The following is a 25,024-nucleotide window of genomic DNA, read 5'->3' as shown; positions in this document are numbered from 1 at the left end:
TCTTTTTGATAGTCCAATAGCATTTGATGAGGATATTTACTAGAGGACTTTCTATTTTTTCCTTTTTTGACTTGAGTTTTGATCTTCAATAGGTAAAGGCTTCAAAACACTTAGTAGCAAGTAAAAAATATACAAAATGTTAAGATAAACTAAGATTTAATCTTAATTGCAAGTTATCTTCAACAAGATATACCAAGACAACAAAATTATTACTATAATGAAAATCTACTACAATAATTATACTAAGACATTCTCTCAAAATAAACCCAAAACTGAATAAAACTTAATATAAATATACAAATTCTACCACACACAAATGGTAACATCTATTTAGCCATTAGGATGCACCATGGTATTTGTGGTTGGATGCCATATAACCAAAAATTTGACTTCTCATCAATGAGGATCATTTGTAGGTTGTTAATTATACCATCACCTCAAACAAACAATCCTCATCGATGAGAAGTCAAAACTTCAATTATGTAACATTCAACCATGGATGTCATGATGCATCCTATAACGCTACCCACACAAATACCCCATAAACATTAAGTAATAAAGAAAGAAAAAAAGTTAAAATATAATCCATCACCTAAAAGATTCTCACCTTTTAAGAAGAATAAATAACTAATTGATGATTTCTATGGTTAAACCACATGCAATCCCTATGGAATTTTAGGTTTTCATTAAAATTTTTTGTAATTTATTATTGAATTTATTTTTATTTTCATGGCCCGTAGAGTTGCATGCTTGTGATTTGGGGAAGGGGGGCCTACTTACCTAGTATTCCCCATCCAATATAATTAATTTTTGAAAAAAGATTAACTAATTTGTCAACGTCCGCAAACTTAGTTGTCTTGTGATTAATTCTATTTTTAACCCTAGGCATATATTCCGGGTATGATGAGGAGAATAATACAAATGGATAACATTTTTAGGATCTCTCTCAACTACCAATGTGTAGTTGGCAATTCTGTGGGGGAGAGAAGTGGCCCACATTTTAAATTTTTTTATTATTTAAATAATAACAAAATATTAGTTTTGTCCAACCTCGAAAGAATCGAGTGAAATACCAATCGTAAGGCATATTCTCCCATGCAAAATAAGTGTCCGGACAGCAAGAAATCAGGAGGAAAAAGAGAAATATTGCTGCTTTTTACTGTAACTAGTGGTGGAAAGCTTCCAACCAACTGTCCGTGAGAATTTTTGTGTTTTTGGAAGTTACATCCAAGTAAAAGTAAAAGTTTGATTGCATGACAAAGTATCCATCAACCAATTCCCAGCTAGTTTCATTGCTAAATTCAGCTTGTATTGCATGATTCTGAGCTTGATTGGGCAGAATCTTGGGGTTTTGGAATTTTATGGCAAAATGTAGAGTAGAACTCTCCATATTTTCTTGGACACCAGGCGACTTTTGTGTACCACGAGATCTTCATAGGGATCTTAAAAAAGCCAAGTTTGACTATGCTTTAATCGGCTGGAAACCTGTTTCAGATTGATAAATGTGTTTGACCATTTATATTCTTGCTTGTTCGCCTTTTCTAGTTTGAAATTCAAGAAGCGGATGAGAATTCCAAAAGGGCCAAGCAAGGACAGGTGAGTGTTTTACTTATGTTCTTTTTGTTTTTCTCTAACAACTTTTGAACAATTTCACATTCCATATATCCACCCAAATCGATATTGGGAACACCGGGTCAAAAGCTTATTCAGGTGACCTAACCGTTCCATATAAAACCTACTATTTGTAGGTTTCGAGGCAGTGAAGGACAGATTGATAATCATAATACCGTCTGACTGATTTGGTGGGGAGCTCAAATCTTGGAGACTCAATACCCACCTTAGAAAAAATTGGAAATCCAAGTGGATTTCAGGGAATCTGTTCAGAACTGATTGTAATCTTGATATCTTCTGATCTATTGTGGTCTATTCTGTTAGCTTAAACCGTGAAGGGACAATACCGAATTGAGAAAAAATTGGAAAACGGAAGAGAGAAATAGCTTACAGGAAATCGTTGATAGAATACAAATTTAATAGTTTCAGAGGTTTCCTGCGTACCCCATGCTTGTAAGGACAGAATCGAATTGAATTCTACAAAGAACGATGAGGGCAAAAAGCTTTAACAGCTCTGAGAACTGTTTTGTATTGAATACGGGGCATAAAATTCCTGCTGTTGGTCTGGGGACATGGCAGGCTGATGGTGATATATGCACTGAGGCAGTGAGGACTGCATTGGAAGTTGGATATCGGCATTTGGATTGTGACCATTTGTATGGAAATGAGGTTGAAGTAGGGCAGGCCTTGTCAGAGGCCTTGAGAGGTGGACTGAAGAGAGAGGATGTCTTTGTGACCTCCAAATTGTGGTGCACTACAAATGCCCCCAAGAGGGTTGAGACCTCTGTTAAGGTATGCTTGAAGAATCTTGAGTTGTCCTATTTGGATCTGTACTTGGTGCATTGGCCTTTGACTTTCTCTTTTGGGGATGCCACTGATCCTCCAAGGAAACCTGGTATGGAATTGAGGCAACCTTCACATCGGTTGAAAGCAACCTGGCAGGCCATGGAGTGTTTGGTCGAGAAAGGGCTTGTGAATTCTATCGGAGTCAGCAACTTCAGCATACAACAGATAGAGGAGCTGCTTAGCTTTGCAAAAATAATTCCTGCTGTCAATCAGGTACTTTGATTCTCTATTCTCACTGTATAAACTGAGATTGGATGCATAAAGTGGATGCTGATTCTTAGGAAAGTGAAGCTTGGTATGGAAACCTCCTAAACCTATGTGTCTAGATTCAACTCTTGATATGTTTAGATTCAGTGCTTTTTAACTTAAAATCTAGATTCATATGCTCCCCACATGCTATTATTTGCTTGCATACTCTGGGTCCCTTTAATATTTCAATTGCTAAAATAATTTCTTTATTTGCTTCGTGCTTTATTTATACCAAGTCTTTCATAGGTTCATTCTAAACTGCCTTATCAATATTTATGTAACATCCTTGATGAAACTGTTTACTCTTCTAAATTCATCTCTACCTTACACGAATAGCAACAAAATAGATAGCTGGTCCATTGCCTACCCATCTCTACGGCATCAATTGCAACCAATTGACTATTCTTCATGCTAGATTTCTTATAATTGTTACTTAAGTTAAAAGAGTGGAAAGTTTTAAACTGACTCACATGTACTCTTTGTCTCCATAAAGGAGCGTATGCTTCACTCTTAAAGGTTAGTGTGCTGCTATAGTGTGGCTACATAGAACATATTATGCACTTTGGAATCTGCTGGGAGATCCAACTTGAAAGCAACCCCGCCACATCCAAGTTGAGGATGCTTCTTTTACTAGCCACCTGAAGAAACTGTGTTTTTAAGGTTTTTAAGGTTCCAACCATACACAACCCCAACTCCTTACTTATAAATGCTGCTCAGAGCACTGATGTTTTTTGACTAGGTTTTCATCCAAAGTGGGCAGCATGCACTTCTCATTTATAAGAGATTTAGGATATTTTGACCTGGTGGAGATAAATCAGTGATAATAGGAACATAGCTCATTCGATCACTACTGAAATAATGAATCATCAGTATCCTTGCGATATTTGAAAGGAGACATTTGGCTGGGAGAAAGTCGAGTTCTGTTACATCTAAATTCCACCAATGGTAATCATTTTATTTAAAAAGGAGATTAATCTATCTCATAATTTCTAGTTTAACTTTTCAACACCTTAAAATTGGATTGCAAACTTAATCTGCTTGTTAATTTTGGGATGATAAATATAATGCATTGAGCCGAATCTCTCAGAAATATCCAAGGAACTGGGGATCACAATCACTTCGTCTACTATTATAGGAGAGATAAAGTTGGTACACTTTTTTATAAATTATCAATTGCATTTTATGTAGATATAATTTAACAAAATAAACACTATACTAGGCAAATCTCTGTCAACTGATATGCTATCTTTTCCTTTGTTTTATGCAACCTTGTAAAAGAAAAATAGTTCAAGACTATCCCATCTACGGTCTAGCAAATGATCAAGGAAGAATCATCAGCAAGATTGTACTTGGCGTTTTTCCAGTGTTATCAAGGGAGAACATTGAATGAACTTAGAAATATGTAGATATATTCCAAAAATTATGTGTATATTAAGAAAACCCACATGCCCCTCATAAGGTAAATACAGACATGCTTTTGAAACAATCAATTTAAGATGGAAGCAAGAATATTCAAACTTGCTTCCTTGGGTTATTCTTTGATGGAAACACATCATATGAATTGTTTGTCGTTACTGGAACTGCTGTGTCAGATCTTAAGACATCAATATTTTGTTCCTTGGTATCTTCTAAACCTATTTTAGTTAGTCAATTGACTTGTAGCAATGGAAACATTTTGCTCATGAGTTCTTGAGAAATGACTTGCAACCATTTTTTTTAAAGACAAGTAAATTATAATGTTAAACTCAAGTCTATTAAATGAGGTGTTTACTTGGCAATTCACACCTTCAAATGCTTCCTGCTGCGTTGCCTCTTGATTTAAAGCAGTTAATGGTGGCAAATAATGCACAGAAAGCCTTGTCTCCCTTTTAGCTCATGGTTTCAACTAGTTGCTGGATACTATAAGAGAGATCTTCAAAGTTCAAATTAATGGCCTCTTCCTGAGTTTTCATGCCTCCAGGCTTTATTCCACAACATCTCACTCTGTCACAACAATTTTAAATAGTTTAGATTTACTCAAACTTTCTGCATGCCAGAAACATGGATCTTTACTAATAGTCTTCAAAGTGAAAAATTGTTCTATGCAGTGTACCACCTAACTAAATCCAACAGTAAGAGGAAATATAAGACAAAAAATGAAGAAATGCATTTTCAATGGGCCACTGTATACCCCAATCAAGAGGCCTGGAGGCATTTGCTTGCTGAAAACAAATAGGTGCTACACTTTAAAAGACATATAATGTGCAAATAGATTGATGCAAACAATGTAGAGTGGATGTCAATTCTTAGGAAAAAGTGAAGTTTGATGTAGAAACCTCTTAAACCGAACCCTAAACTAACAAAAAAAATGCAGAAACATATTGACAATGGGTATTGTACAGTCAATATTTACAAAGATGGCTGAAGGCACCTTCTTGCTGAAAATAAACCATTACTACAAGTGAAAAGATGTATAATGGGCAAATAGAGTGGTGCATAAACTGTAGAGTTTGTTGCTGATTCTTAGGAAAGTGAAGGTTGGCATGGAAATCTCCTAAGCCTATGTGTCTAGGTTTGTAATGTCCCATTTTGGGATTTCCCTAAATCTTGCATTAGATTACTATTCTCAATTGATAAGGGAGGGTTAGAGAGAGGGTTCCTTTATCTTCTTAAAGGGAAAACAGTTTGCCGGCCCCTTTATTGTTTTCTGTTCTGCTAAAATATTCTCCCTTTTGATTCTTTTTTCATTTAGATTAGAGTGTAGATCAAACTTCTGTATATATCTGCATATTAATCTATCTGTATGTGTTTTCTATCTGCATATTAATCTATTTGTATGTGTTTTCTATCTGCATAAGGAATTCACTGGTAATCATACCCAGATGCTGTTATAAGCAATCAGTCAATTTCGGTGTGGCTTTCTGAAGGTATCTTTAAGTTTGATCCGCTTGTGATGTTGATGTAATTCTGAGTGCAGTCTATTTCTTTCCAACCGATTCATGTATTATGGATTAAGTATGAATGTCATACATATTGCAGTCTATATTAATATTACTACTGAATTCTGCATAAGAACATTATCAGGCTTCATATATTAAGCATACATATTAAGCACATCCCCAACCAAGAACAAAGATGTTACTGCCTGTAACTTAAGAACAGTTCTGATTTGATCTGATCGATGGTGATCTCCTTGGATGCTTGGATTCCTTTCCTTTATATCTCTCAATGTGAGGGAGGGGTCACACCTCTTCACCATGTATGCCCTTTGGCAAGAGGCACACCCTTTCACCATCAGCACCCCTTGAAAGAGTGCAACTCTTAACTATTTCTGCCTCTTTGAAAGGGACACAACCTTTCACAATCAGATCTGCACTTTTATTTAAATTAGATCTGCACCTCTGATTCCCAAATTATCCCCCTCAAATGAGGTTCTCTTCTCCCTTTTATATCTCATGTTTGAGGGAGTCACAACTTTTCATTTCATGTCTTTGACCATTCATTAACTTAATTAAAATTTAATTATATACTTTTATATTTTAATTTTAATTTTACTATTATCATTTACCATTAAATTGTATTTCAAAGTGGGGACATTACAGCCCGTCCCACTCAAAATTGCTTGTCCTCAAGCAACGATCAGTTTAATTAAATTTTCCCAATGCAAGGATTCCTAACTAACCCCTGAAGATTTGTAATCTTAAGAAAAGTTCTCTCATCAATTGTAATTGTAAGAACTGTGTTTGGTTGTTTAATTGAGACAAACAAAGATCCTCATTCATTGGGAAGAGGATTAGAAGCATGACACATATGTAAGACCTTAATTGCAATATTTTTTTCCTAAATAAACTCATCTTTCTAGGTCAACAAAAAATAGAATTTACAATGATAGGAATCAGTAATCATAAATATTCATGTAGTAGATATGCCCAACGGAGTATACACATAAAACACGGAGCATACACATGAAAACACAAAGTAGACACATGGATATATTTTGATACAAGCATACCCATGTAGATATAGTTTACTTAGTCCACAAGAAGTTGGAACGTCCAACCAGGACCAGATCCATCCCTTGGGCCAATCAATCTATCATTTTACCCACGAGAGGCAGGAGCGTGCAACCAGGACCAGATCCATCTCTCGAAGTAACCAATCCACAAGAGGCAGGAGCGTCCAACCAGGACTAGAACCATCTCTTGGGCCAATTCAGTTTATCCACAAGAGGCAGGAGCGTCCAACCAGGACTAGAACCATCTCTTGGGCCAATTCAGTTTATCCACAAGAGGCAGGAGTGTCCAACCAGGACCAGAACCATCTCTTGGGCCAATTCACTTTATCCACAAGAGGCAAGAGCGTCCAACCAGGACTAGAACTATCTCTTGGGCTAATTCACTTTATCCACAAGAGGCAGGAGCGTCCAATCAGGACTGGAACCATCTCTTGGGCCAATTATTATTCCATAATTCACAATAAATCTCTTCCACAAATTTGTTATAAAGTCTTCCATAATCTGATCATAAGATTGTCATAAAGTATCCACAATCTTTTCTCAAAAGTCTGTTACCAACTCTTCATATACTTCACCTTAGATCTCCATAATATTGTCTCTTAATTTAGTGTATATATTATATACTTGATTGTCTTCTTCGCACAATACATGAATGTTTAACAATCTCTCATATTGTCTTGCCATTGTCATTTAGTTGTTGCCATATTTTGGATGGAGTTAATATATCCCTTCTCATTGATTAGAATGCATAATCGATTTATCCTTACCCTACAGGCTGGCAAGATCATGCTCTGATACCACTTGTAATGTCCCCTTTTGGGATTTCCGTAAATCTTGTCTTAGATTACTATTCTCAAGTGATATGGGAGGGTTAGAGAGAGGGTTCCTTTATCTTCTTAAAGGGAAAACAGTTTGCCGGTCCCTTTATTGTTTTCTGTTCTGCTAAAATATTCTCCCTTTTGATTCTTTTTTCATTTAGATCAGAGTGTAGATCAAACTTCTGTATATATCTGCATATTAATCTATCTGTATGTGTTTTCTATCTGCATATTAATCTATTTGTATGTGTTTTCTATCTGCATAAAGAATTCACTGGTAATCATACCCAGATGCTGTTATAAGCAATCAGTCAATTTTGGTGTGGCTTTCTGAAGGTATCTTTAAGTTTGATCCGCCTGTGATGTTGATGTAATTCTGAGTGCAGTCTATTTCTTTCCAACTTATTCATGTATTATGGATTAAGTATGAATGTCATACATATTGCAGTCTATATTAATATTACTACTGAATTCTGCATAAGAACATTATCAGGCTTCATATATTAAGCATACACATTAAGCACATCCCCAACCAAGAACAAAGATGTTACTGCCCGTAACTTAATAACAGTTCTGATTTGATCTGATCGATGGTGATCTCCTTGGATGCTTGGATTCCTTTCCTTTATATCTCTCAATGTGAGGGAGGGGTCACACCTCTTCACCATGTATGCCCTTTGGCAAGAGGCACACCCTTTCACCGTCAGCACCCTTTGAAAGAGTGCAACTCTTAATTATGTCTGCCTTTTTGAAAGGGACACAACCTTTCACAATCAGATCTGCACTTTTATTTAAATTAGATCTGCACCTCTGATTCCCAAATTATCCCCCTCAAATGAGGTTCTCTTCTCCCTTTTATATCTCATGTTTGAGGGAGTCGCAACTTTTCATTTCATGTCTTTGACCATTCATTAACTTAATTAAAATTTAATTATATACTTTTATATTTTTATTTTTATTTTACTATTATCATTTACCATTAAATTGTATTTCAAAGTGGGGACATTACAAGGTTCAATGCATGTATGATGTAACCAGCGACATGACATTCCTTGGATGTAATATTAGTTTTAAAACAAAACAGATCATCACCTTACATAATATTGTAATATTGAATAAAACGTGTGTTGTGTCTGGTTACACAATATGCCCTTTCCTTTTGGATGTTTGTCTCCAAATATTGATGCCCAAACATGTCTAATGATGATTCTTTTTCTTCCACTTTTTTGTTGCCTTTTTCACAACTAAGAAAAGTACAAAGTTCCAAAGTTGACGATGATGTGCGATGTTACCCCACATCTCAACATTGTTTATATTATATCATAGTCAATGAAGAGTACAGTTTACACACTATGATCCGTATCAGCCAAAAGAACACATTGCATACATAACCCATAGCCAATGAGACAAATGATAGACCACCAAGACTTATATACAAACAAAAAATTACCAAAGAAAGTACCGGTTGTAGAAATATCATATCACAGTTTACATATTGTTCATGGTTACAATGACCAGCCAAAAACGCATTTAAACTTCATTAAAATCAGGAATCATGAAGGGCCCTCAACTACTGTAACACCATTGGAGAACTGAATATTAAACTGCTGCTTATTAGGACATAAATGTTCCCTGACATATCAGCATAAATGTTCACAATCTATATTAAATTGTTGTTTATTAGGCTGTGGAGGAGCTTGTGATCTAGCATAAATGTTCCCTGACATATCAGCTATGAGAATAATGCTGACCAAACCAATAGCAAGAAAATGTTCACAATCCATAAGGTCATCTTCAGTTTCACAATCTTCCAACCATTCACCTTTCCAAGCAATATATGGCCACCATTCATCCTGAATTATATTAGACTTTTGTAACAGAAACTTGACATGGCCGATCAATCAGTAAAATTTTCTTTATCAATGTCATGATAGCCTAAACAACAAAGGAAAATGGAAGCTCCCATCAAGAGTCAGTAAGGGTCCTCCTTTTTCCCTAGAACACCTTTTCATTCCTAGCCTTTGACAAATACGATAGGATTTCATTAGACTAATTAAGCCACACCTTATTTAGGTCCTGTCAAAACATTTCACAAAACCAAACAAAATTTCAAATAAAGAAATAATCAAATTTACTATGCCACACCAACTTATCGCTTAGAGAACAGACCAACAACATTTAGCAATTTTACAATAAAAATGCACATGTTCAATAGTTTTGATGATATTGTGCTGATACCAGCATTAATTACAACAATACCAACAAGAGTTTTTTTTAATAACAATCAGCCACCTACAAGAACTAATAAGGTTTCATTGGTTCAATCTGATTAGACCATAAATGACCAAAAATGACCAAAAATGGACTGCCAATCTTTAACAGACGGAGATTTCCCACAAAGAGGTTCCCACAGAAGGTTAAGCATATCGAAAATCTTTTGAATCGCAGTCAACATGCTGTAAAAATTTTAAACTTTGACCATCATGAAAGGTGTACCGCTCTTCCATGTGATATTGTTGAGGACTTCTGTATTAAACTTCAATGAATAGGAAAATTCATACCTTACAAGGCATTTTGAATAATTGAGTATGTCTTTTTCTAAGTAGTAGGAATTTGCATCCTGTCCTAAAGCTCAGCCCATGAAACCAGGAAACCATTACTAAATATACCTCCAAACTCCCTGAAACCTTTAGCTTCCCAGCCCTTGGAACAGCTTCTAGTAAGGGCAAGAAGCTTATTATTATAATCCAGTTTCCACCAGACGGATTTATAATCGGCATATGTGCTTCTATCCCTAGGAAAAGTCTCATGGTCTATAAATAAATGCTTGACAAACTCTAAGCTCTCCAAATGCTACAGGAAACAGAAGAACCACCAGGGTTGACAAAATTTTACCAGATATAATGTCACAGGGATGAAGGCCCTTCCATAACTTATTTTTCTTTGGGGAGGCAGGACAAATAGTGTCCCTAATAGGATTTTCCATGGCTTAGAGCATCCAATCCCAAATAATGTATTTAATATCCAGAGCAATACCCTAAATTTTCATATCTTTTAGACCCAAACCCTCTAGTTTCTTAGATAGGACGGCATGCCTTTTTTTGTTACCCTTGCCATTTGACCATAGAAAAGACTTGACCATTATTTGAAGCATCTCAATCTAGGAGCTATGAAAAAGCCAAGCAGAAGCATAATAAATGCTGAAAGAGGAAAGAACCTTTTGACAAACCTGGGTGTACTAGCCAAGGATTACAAATGTCCCTGTCATTGGGTGTTCTTATTAACAATTTTATGATAAAATGCAATCCCACATATGCATAAGAGAGGGCTCCACAACCAAAGGGATACTGAGATAACGCACAATTCTGCTAGCTCCCCTCAGTCCCACCAACTTTTTAAACCAATCAGGTTGAACATAATACCAACTTAGCACTATTGATTTACTATAAGAAATCTTAGAGTTAGAGGTGAAAAAGTTTATATTAAGAAACAAGGTAGGATTATCAACAAGTTGTTTGTCCAACATCTCATTATTATCAGGTAGAACAAGACCTCTAACAAGAGAATGAACATCAAAATATAGGAGAATATAGTGCAAAGCTTCAAATTCAAAAGTAGATGCTAGCAGGTAGCTTTATTTGATAGAATTATGCAAAAGAATGGCTCACTTAATTCCCCATCGATCTCCACCTGTATGGAAACATCTTTGAAAATAATTTCTATCTTTTAGAGTTTTTCATGATAAAAGGCCATTCAATCTTATTATGTGCTTTTTCAAAATCTAAAAGAACCATAATAAGATTTTTAAGAATATATCTTCCTTTAATAAAACTAGTCTGCATGGGAAAAATAATCTTCAGCAAAATAGTCCTTAGCCTAATGGCCAATGCTTTAATCATGATTTGTATGAAATTTTACGTGGGATAATTGGCCTCCAATTCTTAATCAATGTTCTGTCACCATCTTTACGAATTAACTTAGTTACACCTCTATTGATTTCACTCGCCGAGGTTTCTCCACTTAGAGTCTCCTCATAAATTCCAAGTAAATCTGGAACAGTCCATTCGAAGTTAATTTTATAAAATTCAATTGGTAATCCATCCCACCCAGGAGATTTTCCATTTTTGAAGGATTTTATTGCAGAATAAATATCGTCCAATTTATTTTTTTTCTCCAATTCAATTGCTTCTCTTTTGTTTCACTTTTGTTTGATATAACTTTCTTGCAAAGGTCTCTAGCCTTTAAATTTGTAATATCACATTTAGAAGAAAATAGATCCTATAAAAGAAATTAAAGGCAGCTTTAATATCTTCTTGCTTATCATTAACAATGCCATTGATTTCAACAAGACCGATCCTCCTTAACAAATGTTGCCCTTAATATATTGAAAAAAGATTTAAATCCTTTATCATCCCCTTCAATCCAGTTAGCCCTGGTTCTAAGCTTAAAATGTTGAGCAATAAAGTTTTGATGACGCCCCCATTCATGCTTTACCTCTTTCATGCTTTTTTGAATATCGGTATCATACAGATTCTTCTACGAAGCCTCCTCATGCTCAGCCAAATTTTCTTATAGTCAAAACTGTTAATTTTAGTGATCAGATTTAGAATAACTTAGAAATAACACAAAGCAATCACACAAAAGAGACAAGACACCAAGAATACCCTGGGAAAACCTCCCTTTTGGAGGAAAAACCCAGCATCAAGTCCAGATCAAAATCCTTTAATCATGAGCAAATTGCAAGTACAATGAAGATCAAATCACTTATCTGATTAAGTCATCAACCTAAGGCAGAGCTTTGCCCAATCTAAATCACTGATGTGCAGACCCTAATTTGCTGATCCGACAAGTAATGTTTTGGCACCACAGAAGAGGATGATCGCTGCTCTAAATTAGTGAGTTAGACAACTCAATGTCGCCCAGCATAGTCGCCCATAATTGGCACAAGTCTGCTCCACAATGGTGATCAGATTCGGGTCTGGGATGGAGCTCAGAATGATCAATAGTTCGCCCAGATATAAGGTAGATTCACAGCTCAGATTCCATACTAATTCGCCCAGCCACAAGAACAGAAATTCGGCAGAGTATATGAGGTTTGGATGCCCTAGGACAGATTTGCACTCCTAGATCAGATTCGCTTCAACAAGAATCCAATTCGCTGAAGTTCTCTCACACTTGATGAATATCCTTTTGCTGATGATGATGATTGCAGCTGGAAGCAGATCACATAAGGTAGAGAGATATATATTCGCTTGTGATTGATGATTTCTGATCCTCAAATCATCTTACTTATATATGACTTCATATCAACAATAAACCTTGGTCGACCTTGCATATTCTAGCGCCAAGATATAATTTTGAATTTATAAGTTACATATGGGTCAGGACCCATATACAATTTACAAGTTAAATCAATTGCCCAATAGGGCCTGCCCTTTTTATTACAAGTTACAAGTATTGTAATCACTTAAGTTATTACAATATATATATTTGCCATCAAATAATTCAAACTAGCTATTTAATATCAACAAAGCCAACTTTCCTCCCATCAAGAGTTTTCTTCTTCCCAATTGTGCTCAAGAATTTTTACCAACTATTAGTAAGATTCTTCCAGACGGAAATAGCAACAGTACAAGAAAGTATACTTATGTTAATATTCTGTAATGTTTAAACACCATTGGAACAGTCTAACATCTCAACATTTAAGAAAGAATTGTCATATTGCCCTCAATAGCTAGTTTAACTTCATGCTAAAGTAATTTGTAATCAAGCCATAAGATGTTGAGGTGGCAGGTGTAAACTAAATACCAAATGGCACTGTTGTAGGGCAGCTTCTATGTGTGAACATCATTCGATCTTGAATCACATGGGTTGTGACCAAAGGCTCTCTGAAAAAGTGTATCATGTGTTTTATGAGCATGATGCAATTGTCAATATGATTTCTCACTGGCTGTTGATCCAAGAAGACGATAGCTAATAGCCCCTTTGACTTATATCACCATTTCCTTATAGACTGCAAACGACTCAAGTAATATATCGTGGGTGAATGACTGGAAATAACCTGGACTATTCAAAATAAAAGAAAGAGAGATTAGGATGGGAAACAGTTAAAACCCAACAATGGGAAACAGTTAATGAAATTATAAGAGGCTTGGAGAGGGAAAAAAACAATCTGCTGGTTGACATAAACACCCATGCAACATCGCAGCAAGAACTACCAACCTGGTGGCAGTCACAACAGTACCTTCATTGCATGTTACTTTTGCAGCATAGTTTTGGAGTCAGTTTAAGTGATCAGTTCTTTTTCTTTGTCAGCCTTGGTATCTGTCCAGTTATTTATTTTATTTGCTTGTGTAATATCCCCAAATAGGGATAATAGAAAAACAACAATACTTCTAAAACTAGGGCATAGAAAAATCTGAAACTTTATTTGCATATGAATTCTACAATAAACTCATAATTATGATCAGATTACTGATCTGATTTTTCTACTAGAAGAAACAAGTTTCTGAGTGTTACCAACCTTAGGAAAAGTACAGAAAATCTCTTTATTTTTGCCCAGAATTTTCAGAAATGCATTTTTCTGAGATAAAGATGAAATAAGTATGCAGATTTAAATACCAAAATACCTCAGACTTGTTCAAGCCCTAGCCTCTCTCAAATATGGCGTCAAACTCCCAAGACAAATAGTGCGATGTCTGATTTATTTGTGCTTTCTGTTGCCTTCTGCAAGAATGCTCAGAAATATGAAGATGCCATGTGATAGTTAATTCAATCTGTACATTAAATTCTGACTTTCACCTCTAAAAAATCTTCCAAACCAATAATTAATTGACCCAACACTAAACTTTATTCTTTAACAATAATATAATTAATTTTCCAATCAAAATAACTTTATTTTGAAAATTGTAGAAAGTACCTCTACTTCTAAATCAAATCGTTAACCCCTGCAAATTTGTCTGCAATGGAGACTTCACAAATTTGGCCCAATTGTGAATTCTGTTGCCAATCCACCTTTAGAAAGAGTCAGGATTTTGTCCAAACCATGTTGATCTACTGAAGGTTTCCATCCTCAGCTTCTCATAAATCATCATATAAATTCATCACATCAAATCCATAAAACATGCTTACTACAGCCCAACAAGCCTTTTTATAAAGAACTCCAACCTAAATCTAGAAGTTTAGGCCTTATTTAATTTTTGTCACAATTGGAGAACTTTATTTAACAAAGTGACTATTTTATTATTTTCACTTTATTTTTTAAATTAATCAATTAAAGTCATCCCTCTTGAAATAAGATTAATTTTTGGACAACTTAATCAATTAATTCAATTAAGTCACTTTATAAATATCTGGTAATATCACAGCTTAATTGGATCTATTGGTATTACTAGAATGAGGCTTAAGAGAAAACAAATTCAGTTGGAGCATTACTGGCTGTGCTGGATCAGGCATGGTCAGACAACAAGCAGCAGAAGGCTTGGATAAGCTGATTCATGGGCCTCTGCACCAGGGGTCTCTGGGAAGGTCAGGTGACTTCTGTCTTTAGGCAGTATCGCCATCTTCATTTGGTCAGTAGCTGACTCCCTGCTCTGCCTATCCCTGCTTGTTGGCGAACCCCTCTAACTCTAAGATTGGGTCCTCGTGATCAAGATGCAACAAATAGCGACAGAACAAGGAAGTACTGTTGTCTATGGTTAGATGCAATGTATGTCCATACGATACACAATATTAATAACAAACTGAAGGTTCAATATGTACAAATGCACACATAAGCAAACCATAATAAGCACAAATACAGGTGAGCAGTTGCACACCTGAATTGAGCAGATATTCCAAGAACTTTGAATCCTTAAAATCATTTTCATATGGAAACCTGTATTTTTTATTTAGAACATTTCGTTGTTCCGAAAAATTCATCAGCTCAAGAGGCCTGGAAAATTCTGAACATTTCGGATCTACTGGAAATAATTCCTTGAGTTTTTGACCATTTTATATAAGTTTTGGAAAGTTCTGGTACTGAAACCAAACTGTTAGGAATTTTTTTGGAAGTCTTCAATAATATTGCAAGGAGCTTCAAAATATTTCTATACCATATAAGAGTATCTAGAAGTTTCCATTTTTTTAGTACATATTTCTGTTAATCCCTTGTTTCCCACCATCTCCTTAAGAAGTGTAAACGATGTCCCTTCTGTTTCTTGAGCTCCTTACTTTGGAATGTTTGTGTTTCCATTTACCCATTTTCAGTTCCTGATACAACCTACGAAATGAGGTTTAATATCTAATTTGTATGAGTAGGAGATAAATATATTGATTTGTCAGATATAGACAGAGTACAACTTCAAATAGTAGCTGCAGTTTGCTTGAAAATTCAAAGCCAGAACTGATCTAAAACCTGTGATCACAAAATGTTTTATAGATGGACATTTTTTTGTAACATTTTGCATATATAATTAGTCCATGTAAAATTGCATAGCAACAGCCACACTATTGCAGAAAGAAAGTTTCAATATTTAGAGGGATTCAAGATCTATTTGCTTACTTCTCTCAAACTGCAATTTGTTAAAATTAAATACACATGCTAATAAATTATAATGATGGCATTATTAGGTAAAGGGTCCAACCCACCTTTGTGGTCAATGTTTTCAGCTCCCAGTAACTGGTAAGTACATGTCCCAATCCATGGTACATATTGTTGATGTTCAAATCTGCACTATTGTGCAAACCTGTGCCAGCACGGGAAACCTGCAAGTGTGGGAAATGACTTGCAGAGGATCCTCTGGGATTTTCAAAGCTAGCTTTTCATAAGATCTTCAATAAGCTCCTTTCTAACCACTTGTAAGGAAAAAGGGAGAAACAAGAACTAAAATGAAAACATATTTTAATCAAGCAATACACCAAACCAAACTCTTCTATCTGCATAGGTTTCAATAGGTGATGAAACTATCAGACAACCATAGTGATGAAGTGCAAAGTTTGCATGGTCATTGATTTGCAGAAGGTCAAGCAGTGTCTGACACATTAATGAAGGCTGCAGATGCAAATAAAAGGCAGATTTGAACATCAACGCATCTCAAAGAAAATACATCTTTCAGGTATGGGAAACAGAAATGGGACATTGCCAGGCATCACGAGGCTTGGCCAAAATTTCTTGCCTATGTTGCCGTTTTGTACCTTGTAAGCCCTGGATTGAGGTCCAGTTTGAACCTAGTTTGGATTCCAGGTTGATCCAAGCGGGTTTCCTGCAGCAAGATTTTTTTGGACTGTGGATTTTTTCCAAAAGAACTTGGTTGTAACAGTCAAGAACCTAAAAAAATCCATTCAAAACCTGCACAAAAACATCCTTTTTAATTGTTATTTTTGTTTTTAAATTATTTTTTGACAACTGCATTTGGAAAAAACAAATTTGGATTTGTGCAAGTGGTCTGTGTGAGTGGCTGCACTTTCATTGCCGTATTTTACAAGATTTTTTGCTCAACAAATATTACTTCAAACAGTTCCAGTGAACTTTTGCTTTGACAATTCTAAAAACCATTATCACATATAAGTTTATTAATAATTAATGTTAATTCGTTTTTAAAATTAATGTTTATTACCTTTATTAATATTGTATAAGGCTCAGTTTTTCTATATTGAAAATATTAGGAAATATGTAGACCAACTCTAATATTGTTAGCGTTACACACACACATATACATATACATATGAATTGAATCCATGAACCTGAATTGGGATCTATGCCTGAATTGGCTACATAGTTTCCTGCTGTCTTCAGTTGAGTATCCTGACACTTCTGCCACAATGCCCTAGAATGATTTAAAAATGAACAGAAAATATTTGCTCTGGCCAAATGAATGTGTTCTTTTAATTACTGAAATCAATGGCAATGGGAGTTAGGATACAACCACTGCAGTAAATGAGGGTATGGCTGCCCTTAACCTCCAAAGCCATAGGTACATGTGAATTGGCACCCTTAAATTTGAGCAGTGTTTTTGTGCAGGAGAAATCCTTATGAGGGTGTCCAATTTGGCCATTAATGATGTTGTGGGTTGTGTAGGGAGGTAGGTGGGACAAAACATAGCCAAAGCTGGGAGTATCAAAGTTTGGAGGTCTGGGATACCTCAAGATTTATACCACATGATGGAGATCAGAGTTTGGGAGTAGAACATACTAGGTATCCAAGTACGAAAATATCTGAACTTTTGATCCCGATGATGTGACAGTGTGTTAACTGTTGGGAATCAGAGTTTGGGGTGCCATGGGAAAGGCACTCGAGTTTGGGTAAGGCCAAAGCTTTGGTCTTGAAGGGTAACTCAGTGCAAGTAGCAGGGAGTTGAGGTTTGGGTTAAAAACATGCCAGTAGGGTTAGGTTTGGAACTTTAACAAAGGTAAGGGAAAGAGCAGGGTTTGGCAAAAAGAAATGATGGGTTGGAAAACTCCAAAACCCTGTTGGAGATGAAGGGAAAAGGTGGACGTAGAGGGAAATGCATGCCTGGATGGGAAAGCTTGATATCATGATAAGAATAAAGGGAAATGATGGAGTTGGGTGGAAAGGCATGCTGGATTGGGAAACTCCAACAAGGGTAAAAGAAGTTAAGGTCAAAGGGACGGGATGTCAGTAAGGAGATCTCTGAAAATCTGACAAGGAAAAACTGAAAAGTGATGAAAGCAGGGAACAGGTGATCAGTATGCAGGGATGGAAAAGTCCAATATCCCAATAGGGGCAAGGAAACAAGATGGAGCTGGAAGAAAAGGCATGCCAAGACCAAAAACTGTGAAACTTCAACAACCTGCACACTTCAAAACTTTTGAACAGGATGGGCACATGGGAGATGAAGAGGGAGAACACACATATGCAGTCTTTGACCAAGAGAGACTAGAAATGGGAAATAGACCTTTCGTCCTAACACAAATTAAATTGAAAAAGGGGCCATGATATTTCCACATAGAAAGTTGGCAATAGAGGTCTGTGCCCTCTAAGGCGAATGCCAACTTTTGTCTAGCAGAGTTTATATTCTTTGGCAATTTGAAAGGCTGAATCTCTTGTCCAAGTGCAGTGCACATACGAAAGGTTTTCCTGAGTTGGCATTCATACCTTATCAATTTCATCTCATCTATTTTCAGTAATATTACAACTACATGTGCCAATTTTCCTTTCAGCAGTTCATTTCAGTTTTTTAGAGGTTTCAGATATTAGTTTTAACTTGTATAAGAGTTTTTTTAATTTTTTATAATAGATTTCAGACATTACATCAGTTCAGATTTTAGTGCAATGCAATTCCAGGTAAACAGATGTCTCAGATTTTCTGTTGCGTAACTTGCATTTCATGTGTGTGTGTGTGTGTGTGGGAGATATTTAGTTTTAGATTCGTATTAGATAGAATAGTTACAGCATGCTTTTCAGTAAAAATAGCCAAAACATTTTTTAATTAAAAGCTCTTCTTTGAATGCATCTATTTTATCTAAGCATATTGCCATGTAGAAATACATGCCAACCAAATATCATTGTTTTCCCTACAACATGGTTTACCTGTCTTCTGTGCGTTAGTAGCCAGAAAACAGGCTCCTGGCCTCCATACTTGTCTGCCATTTTATTAGTGACGATTGACTATTTTTTCAATTTATTTGTTATGAATTATGATTGATGCAAAAAAGTGAATGGCAGAAAGCTTTACTGTAACTTGAATAACTATTGTACATTAATATTATGGAGATGGCTAACTGGCCTGCATAATTACCTGCCTGGTATTAGTGTGCATTGAACTATTTTCAAGTTTTATTGTGGTTTTTTCTGAAAAATGAAAGGATTGAAAGCTTTAAGTTTAAATGGTGCTGCATCATGTTATTTTTCTGTAAATTCTTTGTATGTGCAGGTAGAATTGCATCCCTTTTGGCGGCAAGATGATCTTGTCAAATTCTGTCAAGCAAAGGGTATTCATGTGTCAGCTCATACACCTTTGGGTGTACCTGCAAGCAATTTATTAAGCAATGAATGCGGATCAAGTGGAGAGGATGAATGTGAGACACCTCGAATTGCATTCAGAAGGTGCAGGTCTGTTCATGTACCAATGATTAAAACATCTGTAGTAGCAAACATTGCAGCACGCCTCAACAAAACTCCAGAACAGGTTGTTGACAGTTCTTTTCATCAGTATACATAGGAAAAGGTTTCTTTTTATTTCAAAATGAAATACTGTAACAGTAACTTACATGTAATCTTTGTTTTTGTGTGTGTGATGCAATAATCCCTGCAAATGGGCTTAGCCAAAGCAACACTTCGCTACAGTTTATGATGAACAAATTTGGTTTTCAAGTTGTCAAAGCAATTTAATAGATATTATATTTTACAGCTGTCGAGGGAATCTATCCCTCTATCGCTAAAGGATATAAGAGGAGGGAATCTAATGTTAAAGACTGAGTTAGCCTGTTAGTTGGCTTCATTCAGCAAAACAACCTGGTTTTGTATTTTGGGATTGCTTTCTTTTTTTTACTTAAAACAAATATACATTGCAGAATACAACATATGAAGCTTTGTTATCATGGAGGATGTGAAAAACCAACTATCTTATAAACATGGGCCAATTCATAGAATGACAAACAGATCTGAGTGCTACCAAAGAAATTATATATTTTTTCAGAGATTAGGCATAACTCCAAAACTTGTACTGATGTAACCATACCACCACCGGTAAATCTTAACTTATAAACCCTGCCTAGATAATCTGGAATCATCCCAACTGGATAATAACCTAAAGTTATAAGATTAAATGAAACACATTATTCATTATAAGATTCAGCAAAACACATTATTCATTGCTAGAGATTCTTTTTGTACCTTTATAGATCAAACAGAAGTTGTTCTTTTTACTCTGTTGTATGGCTTGATTTTCCACTTGTTATTTTTATAATGGCATCCCAGCATCCATAGCACAGTTTAATTGAATTGCTTGCAGCACATTCATGTGATACTTTTATGGTAAAGCCCACTTCTATTTTGGAGAGACAGAAACCTATCTTATTTTTCTTTCCATTTTGGCATCATTCTGACACGGTATGGTCATATTAAGCGAAGGTGTCTCTGATTTCACATTCTTATCTCCAATGTATCACAGTGGCTATCTGCAACAAGGATCCTTAATTATAGTAAAGAAGCCATTGAAAGTGCTAGTATTCCATGCTAGACGTCACAATTGAAGAACATTTGAAAGCCATCCAAGACTTGCACCTGGCTTCCTCTGTTGGTATAGTATGTTTTGAGAGCTGGGTGTGGTAATTTACCCGATGTGAATGTGCAGTATTGTCTACTGGGGTTTCATTGTAATATACACCCTAATTTTCTTTCAAAAATATAGCAACTGAATATGGGATACAATTATCTTCCTTTCCACCTTCTTATCACCCAAATCCCAAAATGGACAAGGTGAAAGCATATGGTGTTCAGGATTACAATTTAACTGAAATGCAGCAACTGAAAGAAAAGCACTAGGCAACAAGCCAGCCAATACCATTTATTCAGTGGAGTGCAGCAGTGCTGAAAGAAGTAAGCATCCACTTATTCAATGAGAATTACAAGGGCACTAACACTTATTAAATGGGAAAGCTTATACAATACTGAGAGGAAAACAACTTCTTCCACTTATCTAGTGGTGAGTGAAAAGGGCACATCCACTTATCCAGTTGGAAAGCTTAATACAAATTAACTACTTATTCATTGGGGTAGCTACATAAGCAAATAACAAGAGCAACTCGGTGGCAGTACTTACCATCTAGTTTTACAATCCAAAATGCATAGGAAAGGTAAATCTTCACCGGTATGACCATTCAAAAGATTACAAGTTTAGTCCATGTACAGCATAAACTCTGAGTAACTGCTGATGTAAAAGAACTGCTAGAACACTGCAAATGGAATCCCAAAATCATGAACAAACCCTCCCAACTTAAAACAACAGCAATATACCTTAATGATGATGAATACTGTTTCTGGTACAGGTCTGAAATGCATTGTAAACACGCTGCTACAAATCTAGACAGCAAGCAAAAAGGCTCAGAAAACTTTACCAACTCTCATCAATACACCCACAATGAACAAGGTCTGAAAACACCACTTCAAATCATGCTCAAACATCACCAAATCACGCTGAGAGGATGATATATTAGACTGATAATTGGAAAAAACATATGCAGGTCTGGAATCAGCTTTGTTTGCAGCTGCAGCATCTATAACAGCAGGTACAAACAATTCCAATCCTCACACCAAACTTAAAAGGTCATTCCCCAGAAGTTCATTCAGCACTTCCATAAAGTAGATGCCTTTAATCAACAAGAAGAAACCACAAAAACATCAGCACTTGAGCTAGGGGCCCTCATGCCATCCTCTAAACAGCTCCAATCAATCGTACATCCTAGCCAATGATTAAACCTGCAAAATTAAACTGTACTACAGCCTTCCCTTTTTATTAACATTATCATATAAAAACATCAGAGAAATAATTCTTAATACCAGCAATGAAGAATTCCAGATGGTACAGTCAGTATGAAGAGGTATGGACTGCACTAATGTGAATGGTACATCTTGCAAACCTCCCAAATTGCCTCAAACACACTTCAAAATTCCTTGATAGCAATCACTTCAATCTGTTACTCAAAACACAACGAAAAACCTCCATGTTCGCTAACCAAAAACTGAAGCTTCAATCTGTAACACAATGGTGGTCTCTGTATGAAACTACTCAGCTAGCTAGGGGTTTTTTCATCCTCAAAACCAACAACTCTAAGAGGTTTTTCTTCCTCAAGAAGAACTCAGGTTCATTCCAATAGCATAACAATATCATTCACAAATCTAATGTCTCAAATAAGCTCACATCCTCTTTATATAGCTTTTTGGAGGGAAAATATCCATTTATAGATAAAATAATTCACTTTTTTCTCCAAAGCGACCTTTTTTGGAAAGGAAATAATATTTGAATGTGCAAAAAGGCCCCTCATGTCCTAGGTTTCCAACTTTAAGATCACTTCTGCAACTTTTAAAGATATATTTAACAGTGGAATTTTAAGTGAATTTTTAGATTATTTTACCCGAGTTGTGGAAAGCACTAAAACAACATTTAAATCAAACTCTGATCACACAAACATGATATTGAAGACTTGGGATGATGGTTGGAGCCAACCGGATGATATACTAAAAATAGACTACTACTCCAAGAAGTTTGGAGAGCCTACCAAAAGTCAGAAATCACTTCTGAAATTGTCATGATAATCTAAACTACCAATGGAGCTCATTGCTAGGAATAAAACCCTGCAAGACCGATCATGTGCACTCCAAGAAATATGGAGTTCACCCTAAAGTTTAAACCACCGATTAGCCTATATGAAATATTTTGGAAAGTAGACTAATTGTTCAGAAATCAGTTAATACTTAAAATGGGGACATTGCATTCATTGTGAAAGCACTCATGATTTACCTCTTCTTATACCCCATTGGTTGGCATTCCATGACCTATGTAAAAGGAGATCAGAAAAAAAATGAAAGAAATAATCTATGCCCATATCCAAAAACTAATATATAGGTCTCTCAAGTACATTAAAGACATTCTCCTAGTCAGTTGGAGATTATAAGAGGTTTATACGGATCGTTTGTTTCTCCAACGAAGACAGTTGCCAGTTTTGAGCTCTTCCAAGCAAATATTTAGCATCCAAGAAGCACTTGTCATGGACAACCAAATTTGATACAAGGAGTGAATCTAAACAAGGTGCAAGCTAAGTGAACTTGATTCTGGAGAAAACTCCATGTTTAAGCTTGTTTAACCCGAAATGGTATTGGGATGGAATATGGATGACCTCCCAATGAGTCTCAGTTACCATTGAGGGTATTCTGCAGTTCATTTTGCTAGGTTTTATCCATTACTTTGGCTTTCATCTTTGTTCTATAGTCAGCTATATACAAGTTTGGTCTATTATCTCATTCATTGCAACAGTATCACAAGTAATTGTGAGCCAGTGCATTTGCGTGTCATTTCCCAAGTTTTGAAAACCTGTTTCTGGAATGTTGTTATATACACCAATTTTATCGGCTCATTTTTACATTCAGAGAGAAAACATAGAGCACAGGTAGATTGAAACCTTTAATTTTAGATAAGCATTAAAGGAATTTTTTTGAAAGTTTTCCTTTGATTAGTTCCATTTAAAAAGTTTAATTTAAGCTCTCATGAGGCTTTACAAAAATATCTTATACCCTAATGAGGTTTTGAGTAAAACATTTAGGGCTGCTTCTAAATTAGCATACGGCAGCATCATTACTAAAGCTGACCATATCCAGATTTTTTTGGGTCCAGCTAGATTTGTGTGATTTTTTCTGGACTTCCCAATTTCTATAGAAATTTTATGTTTTTTTTTAATCTGGATTTCTGAACCTTTGTCCTGAATTAATCTAATTTTTCAAACATTTTTAACTATGCGTGGAAGTCCTTGATGGTATGACCTACTATTTTAGGGGTAGTCCTTTGTCTTTTTTACATAAATCCTCTTAGGTGTAATCGGATTAGATATTTTCTTTGTTTTAACTTTTTTCTTTAAATTGGCATTATTGTATGTATTATGTTTATTTCTCTGTACAGCATACTAAATAAAAGGCTAATCTATTATCTTACTGTTTTCCTTTTGATTTTTACCATTCAATGATGACGTTCTCAGGTAATTTTAAGATGGGGACTACAGCGAGGAACAAGTGTGTTACCACGCAGTTTGAGACCTGAACGGATCAAGACAAATTTTGATATCTTCAATTGGTCATTATCTGAAGAAGACTGGAAGAAGATTAACTCACTAGAGCCTCAATTGCGGCTGATAGACAGTGGTTACTCAAATATATCTGAAGCTGGACCTTTACAAGCAGTTCAAGAGACCGATGATGACATCGAAGGCATCTAATGGGATTGCTGACAGTGTTCTCCAGGATTCTGTAGATTAAAAATTCATTTCAAATATATTGAGTGTGATCTTGCTATCATATTATTGCTATTTCAGAAAGCTATATATCATTTCTCAGGGATTGGATGATTTTTTAAAACTTGGCTATGTATGTAATTTTCTATAGAATAAAATACAGCCTCTTTGATATAGCAGTGAAATGTGGACCGCTTCTGTATGGCAATTTCGTAAAATGTGCAGATTTTGTTATGTTTTTGTTTGATATTTTCTTGTATATGAAAAAGAACTTGAACAAGCTTAACATTGTGTTAGAACAAGAAAGTATTATATTTGGTCATTCTCAATATCTGCATGGGTAGTCCTTAGTTTCAAGACCTGTTATTTAAAATAATGATTTACATGGATATGGTTTGATGTGGGGTGTTGGAATTTGACCATGAGACTTAGGTGATCATTTTGGATCCATAGTTTGGTTGTTAGTATTGGAATCTATTGGTGTTTTTCTTGAATTTCTTTTGACAATATATTGGATGGTTAAGGGAATTAAGGGGAAATAATGATTTATATCAAATCCAGATAT

The 25,024-nt window shown here is 35.6% G+C and overlaps 1 protein-coding gene across 1 annotated transcript; it reads left to right on the top strand.

The window, feature by feature from the left end:
• The first annotated feature begins 1,100 nt into the window (after nt 1–1,100).
• LOC131048454 (aldo-keto reductase family 4 member C10) lies at nt 1,101–24,644 on the top strand. The gene is made up of 4 exons (XM_057982401.2): nt 1,101–1,596; nt 1,749–2,670; nt 19,392–19,646; nt 24,208–24,644. Exons 2-4 carry the CDS (start codon nt 2,101–2,103, stop codon nt 24,442–24,444), a joined length of 1,062 nt encoding a protein of 353 aa, XP_057838384.1. The 5' UTR covers nt 1,101–1,596; nt 1,749–2,100; the 3' UTR covers nt 24,445–24,644.
• Nucleotides 24,645–25,024: the final 380 nt, after the last annotated feature.

This window comes from Cryptomeria japonica, chromosome 7, assembly GCF_030272615.1.
Source record: "Cryptomeria japonica chromosome 7, Sugi_1.0, whole genome shotgun sequence".
NCBI classification, from domain to species: Eukaryota; Viridiplantae; Streptophyta; class Pinopsida; order Cupressales; family Cupressaceae; genus Cryptomeria; species Cryptomeria japonica.
The sequence above is the reverse complement of the archived record's forward strand: the minus strand, read 5'-3'. Positions and strand labels throughout refer to the sequence as shown.